The 6,374-nt window shown below is 40.2% G+C and overlaps 1 protein-coding gene across 1 annotated transcript in view; it reads left to right on the top strand.

Moving 5' to 3' along the window:
* The window catches only part of prickle1b (prickle homolog 1b), a gene marked incomplete at its 3' end in the record, with an annotated part of 7,311 nt that extends 937 nt beyond the window's left edge, over positions 1-6,374 (top strand). The window contains 3 exon segments of the mRNA XM_014016975.1: positions 4,466-4,663; positions 5,258-5,371; positions 6,237-6,374. Coding sequence (XP_013872429.1) covers positions 4,466-4,663; positions 5,258-5,371; positions 6,237-6,374 — 450 coding nt within the window.

The following is a 6,374-nucleotide window of genomic DNA, read 5'->3' as shown; positions in this document are numbered from 1 at the left end:
TACTTCATTACAGCACTTAAGTAATTTTTTTGAGGATTTGTAATTTTAAGTATTTTTTAATCATACTTTTACTTTGTTACATTTAAAACCTAAAATTGATACTTTTACTTCTTTACTTTCAAATTTAACACCTTGTTACAAAATTAAGTCTAAACTCATCATGAAAGGAGTTGTTTCTGCACTCTAAAAAATGAAGTGTTGAATTTTCTCAACCAAGTCATGTCAACTGGTTCCACTAAGCTCAGTAGAGTGTTTTTGCACTCTCAGGCCAACATTGTAAATAAGAAACTGTTCTTAATGTTTTGCCTGTTGAAATAAAGGTTAAATGAAAAAAAAAGAAAAATATGAGGCATTATACATATTTTCTCAACTTGGTTAAGTAGAACCAGTTTGCTTAACCTCTTAACAGTTGCCCTTGAAATTGCATTAAATAATTTTGACAAACTGAATGTAAGAACCAAAGGAAGTTGTCTGACAACCTAGTCTTCAAAATAAAAGCCCCCAGTAGTGTCTGGAAACGTTTAAAGGCAGAAACTGTACCATTTTTGCCCATCGGTGGAACAAAAAGTGTTAAGGGGTTATATRAATTCTACAGTTATTTTTTAGWGTGTGTAAATGTACTTTTACTTCCCAGTTTTTATGACTTTTACTTAAGTGAAACTTATTTTTTACCAAAGTCATTTTCTGTTAAGGTATTTTTACTTTTACAAGTACTTTATAGACATCTGCCTTTCTAAGGAAGACTTCTTTAAATTTGTTGAGGACTCTCAGTTAAGTGGGAGCGGACTCATGTGACCTGTGTTTACACAGACTTAATGTTGTGACTCCTGTTTGTTGAGAAAAAGAAGACTTTCCCTTTTTAACCTCCCGAACCTCCTCCTGTCACGTCTCTCCTGCGTGGCCGACGTCTCGATGAGTTGGTGCCCTTTTATTTTTTATTTATTTTATTTTTTTATGACAAAGACACCCATTGTGTTATTGCCAAGTGGTGACATGGTGAAATGTGAGTTGCTGTGTATATTGGCTCAGGAATCTGCAGTCACCCCCCCCCCACCGGAGCTCGCGGGATGAGAGGCAGGAGCTGATGGCTGAAGGGCACACACATATTGTGAGGGTGATGAATGAACACGCTGCAGCTCAAGTTCACTCAGAGAAGTAATGAGGTGTTTCTGACACCACTCTGGGTTTTTTAGTCATTTTGACTGTCAGACGGTCTTAAACAGGAGTCGGTGCATTTGTTTCATAAGAACTGAAAACCTTGCATTCCAAGATAAGATGATGATAAATATTAGTAAGAAAAATCAGAATCAGTCTCACAAAAACAAAAGGCCTCCACACCAGCTCACTTTGCTTATTGAGCCCAACTAGTTTAGATGAGATAACGGAGGATAATGGAAGGGGGAAAAGCTGCAGGAGAACATTATCTGTTGAGCCGTAAAACCTGATAGATTAGCTGCTAAAGAACAAAGCGACAGTTAAATTCTCTTTTGTCCTTTGATAAGATGAGCGGCTTGACTTTTCAGCTGTTTCTAATCTGCAAATTTGCTGTTGTGGAGTCTTGTATGTTAATTAGAAGAGACGGGGGTGGGTGCTAATATGTTCCTCAGCTTGTTCCTGGGGTTTGGCTGTGAGGTGGGACTATAGGCCCAGTTTACACCAYGCCAGTTTGGAGTACAGCTTCTCTGCAGCTAAGTTACAGCATCTTACTGACCCCACACAACGTTTCATTTTCAAATTAGTGACAAATTCATTTGTCAACAGTCAAATCTTTAGTTAAATGTAACAATAACTAGACAGTTACATTTTCTGCAAAAAAAATCAGTGTAAAAGACAGCTGCAGTTTTGTAAAAAAGCCAGTTTTTAATGTTAAAGCAAAACTAGCTGAACACAGGCTAAAACCAATAGAACAGTAGCTAAAAGCTAAAGCCACCAAAGCAGATAAAAGATAAAACAACAAAACAGTAGCTAAAGGTCAAATTGAGCTACTTAAAATCTAAAATTAGCAAAATCTATATTTGGTCTGTGAATTGCTGAAATAGCTGAAAGCTTGAATGCTGACTCCGCATACACAAGCTGCCATGTCTTCACAAAATGCTGTTCTGATGCAAAAGCTCTACTCTGCATACAGTTTGAAGGGCGAGTGTGAGGTTTCTGTCTGCCTTTTAGCCCAACATGTCCCCATGCTGCTTCGCATTTTTACATGACAAAAGTGCAGAGTGGAGAAGGAGCCAACAAGAAAAAAAAATGCAGTTTCAACACCTCGAGTGGCGTTATCAGACGCAGGGGGTGAGGGGGTGGGTCTCTGGAGAACATAAAAAAATGCTGCGATAAGGAGGCTACCCGGTGGAGACACACATACTGATGAGTCCCCAATCACACGTGGGTCTAAAAATCGTTATCAGCTTGTAAAGAGAGAACAAAAAGATGCTTGTGATGCGAGTCTTGCTACTGCTGTTTGAAGGTTACTGATTCATGTGGAAGAAGCCTTCAGTCAGGACATCGGAATCCATGTTTAAACCCCTATTCTGCAATAGCATGTGGTGCCAAGTGTAAAATTAAAATTTCACTAAACTATTTTTTCATTATTTAGCTCAGTATTTGAGTGTTAAAATTTTCCCACTAACATTTTATTGTTATTGCTGTTTGTTATTTAGGTATTTTGGAATGGAACGCAGCCTTTGCAGTTGATGCTCGGCTCATGTTATGATGTCATCATCCTGAGACGATAGCAATCGGTAGTGATCCATTGCAGCTAAAGCTTCACTACAAGACATCAAACTTGCAGTTATGGCCTGCGTCTGAGCTGCACTTGCTGGACCAGGGACAACCGATATTGTTTTTCATTAACACGTTTTGAATTTAGACTTTAAACATTATCTTCAGCATCATTAGCAGTGGCCAATGTTGATGTTTGTTGCAGGATGATGACGTCATCCTGGTTATCTGACGCTAACTTCTGCTAACACTTCTAACACWGCYAAAGTTAATATTTAAAATCTAAATTCAAAATGTGTTTGTAAAGTCAGTGTATGGGTAGTACCCGTGGTCCAGCAGTTTGAGGTGCAGCTCAGACACCGGCCATAACTGCAAGTTTGATGTCTTGAAGGGAAGCTTTAGCTTCAGTGGAGCTCTRGTCTCAGGATGATGATGTCATAACATGAGCCCAGCGACGGCTGCGTTCCATTCCAAAATACTAAAATGTGAACTTCAACATTTAAGGTTTAACTTTTAGGATTTAATACTTAAATGCAACATTTAAATTTACCATTTAGTAAAAATGCTAAATGTAAGAACAGTGAGCTAAATAATAAAAAGTATGTTAGTGAAATTTTGTACTTGGCGCCTCACATTAGCATGCATGTGTTTACTGTATATACTAGGTGCAACATGAAAACATGACCTTTAAAGTCAACCACACTGTGTTTTGTCCTGCTAAAAAAACAATTTTTACAGGACTTGCAAGAATAACAAAAATAGACCATTTCTCTTATGGTGTTACGTAACAATAATTGCTAAATACTTATGTTTTTCTATTTGGCTAGCACTTAATTGTATCATAGATTTTTGTTTTCATACACATGCATGACCTTGAACTCCATGTAAGCTTTCTGTGGTTTCTGGAGCTCCTTAAGTCAACAATCATTTCTCTTTCTTTCAAACAACATCAATACGTTCAAAACACACATTCATGTGTATTAGGATGAGAGACGCTTTGTCCTGTTGTGTTTTCAGGTGAATAAACATGCTCAGATAAAATGAAACTCATGGTCATTAGGAATGTCTGCAGCCTTGCATGTCAATGTTTTAAATAAATATTTTGCTAATAAAGCACATATCACACAAGCTGATCAATACAGCAATGGTTGGTAAAGCTAATAAAAATATATTGAAAATAGCTTATTTTGTGTGATTTTATTTATTTGATGTTCATTATGAGCACATATTGTAACGATTTACCCTTAATTGGTAGTTTTACTGATTTGTAATAGTAAAATTAGAAGTTTTTCAATCTAATTGCAATTGTTTGAGGTATTTCACCTTTTTTCGGCCACCTCAGGCCACCCCTTCTGCACGCCCTTGTAACAGATCAGGTTTTTCTTGACTTTCACTCGTGAACCGACCGTTATTAAAGCAGCAACTTTGTTCTTTTATTCCGTGTGTTTTCTGCTCTTCCCATGTTTTTCCAGACATTATACCAAACTGTTGCAACACTACCAGGATAAAAGCACTTATCTTGTAGAGAAGCTGACTGATTGCAGGCTTTTAGTAAATCTAGAGGAATTTGCAATAAGTGTAGAGGGAAAAAAATCCAAGATCAGCAATTCTCCAGCCGGTGGTTTATTGCTGGGATTTGTGTACAATTAAAGAATAATATTCAAGCAGGGAGAAAAAGTGACAAAAAAAAGGAAAAGGGAAAAGTTATGCGAATATAAACCCCAGATCCTTTCATTTCTCTGCTCCACAGAGCTTGAGTGCRATGAACCTGGAGCGCAGCGACAGAAGGGAGCGCCCTTTAACGCGGGGGCTGGACATGGAGGCTCGTGCTGGGGGCAAAATGGGGAAGATGTCGGTGGGCTTCCAGAGGAGCTCCACCTCGGATGACGACTCTGGGTGTGCGTTGGAGGAGTAYGCCTGGGTGCCACCGGGACTCAGGCCTGAGCAGGTAGGGCTTTTCCCTTCCACGATGATGTCATTTGACCACAGATGCACACCTAATCTCCGGCTTTCTGCACATCCTTACACTCATCCCGTTCCCATACAGTTTCAGCCCAAACATGTGAGGGAACCTGGAAAAATAAACACACAACTGGAATTTTGTCAAGTAAAATAAAAAGGTTGTTTGCACAGACAGGCTGTATTTGGGGAATTAGTTTTTTATTTAATTGTGTGTATTCAAGGTGAATATATTCACTTCAACTCAGTCAGAAAATACTTAGTTTTTTCTGCCCTTTTTTCTGCCTACACACACATCTTGTCCAGGTTTCCAGTTCTCCAGTTAAAGGAAATTAACCGAGGCAAACATTAACATTTAAAGTCTCTCTGTCTCCTTGTGTGTGGAGAGATTTCACAGTCAGGTGCCTGTGACTGGATACAGATTGGCATATTTAGCCCGTAAAGTCACAAATGAAGGACACACACCGCCATGCCTGGGTGACTGTGAAAGACGGGTTCCGTCAAAGCCGCTCGACAAAAGCCCTGATAATTTTTTTTCCCTCTTATTTGTTCGTCTGCTTAAATCCGTGCGTGTGTCTCCCAGGTCCAGATGTATTTCTCCTGTCTGCCCGAAGACAAAGTGCCGTACGTGAACAGTCCTGGAGAGAAGCACAGGATCCGACAGCTCCTCTATCAGCTGCCGCCGCACGACAACGAGGTAGAGAAACAGTCAAAAGAGTCACAGAGTCATTGTGGGTGTCTGGAAACCATCTGAAACCCCCTTAGTGAGAAACGAGAGATGACTTTGGGAGGGTTTGGCAACTCAAAGTGAACCTAAGCCCACAGCTGAGCAAACTAAACAGTCTTGCTTGTCTCTTTTAGCTGAAACAATAGCTGCACTCCCTCAACTCAAACAAAATAAAAGGACTTTATGACATTAAAGCACAAACCAGCCTCTCCTGAAGATCGGTTTTATGGTGTGTAAACCAGCCACATCTGGGTTAATGGAGTTTACGTTGGGAGATATGGTGGAGATTTCACCAGAGAGGGAAGGGGAGCTCGTACTGACAGGGGTGGTCTTTGTGTACACATACAGAAGATACACAATAGACACACACAAAATGTGTGGCTGAGGTGTTTTATTACGTTTGTTGGCAGACCTGGTGGCTGAGGAAGTGAAGGAAGGATTCCTTGCATCGCTGTGGTTAGAATGGATAAGCAGTGTGTGTGAGGGAGCTCGCACACCGGCATCTTTTACTGTTGTTTAGAGTACCGCTGAGCTGATTGTTAGGACGGTCCTGGCCTTTTATCTGAGACTTTATCCTCAACTCTAAATACAGAGGAAGGATTTGTGTACTGCTCCTGCCATCCTTTCAAAACAGCCTCGGGGGGTGAATTATCTCTAATTTAACTCTTTTTCCTACCAAATATGGACTTTATGTGATCCTCTTCCCCAAACTTCCATGCAAAGATGAAAGCCTGGTCATTAGCTGTAATGGGTGGATGTTTTAAAGTGATAAYCCCCCCCGACTGCTTGTGGACAAAGATTGACTTTAATTTCCCCCCTTTTTTTCCCCCAACAGGTGCGCTATTGCCATTCTCTCACAGAGGAGGAAAAGAGAGAGCTCCAAATATTCAGCAACCAAAGGAAGAGAGAAGCATTGGGGCGAGGGATACCCAAGATCCTCCCCAGAGCTCTGCAGCACACCCGCTGTGAAAAC

This window comes from Austrofundulus limnaeus, unplaced genomic scaffold (genome assembly GCF_001266775.1).
Source record: "Austrofundulus limnaeus strain Quisiro unplaced genomic scaffold, Austrofundulus_limnaeus-1.0 Scaffold158, whole genome shotgun sequence".
In the NCBI taxonomy this organism is placed as follows: domain Eukaryota; kingdom Metazoa; phylum Chordata; class Actinopteri; order Cyprinodontiformes; family Rivulidae; genus Austrofundulus; species Austrofundulus limnaeus.
This window is presented reverse-complemented; position numbering and strand designations above follow the sequence as displayed.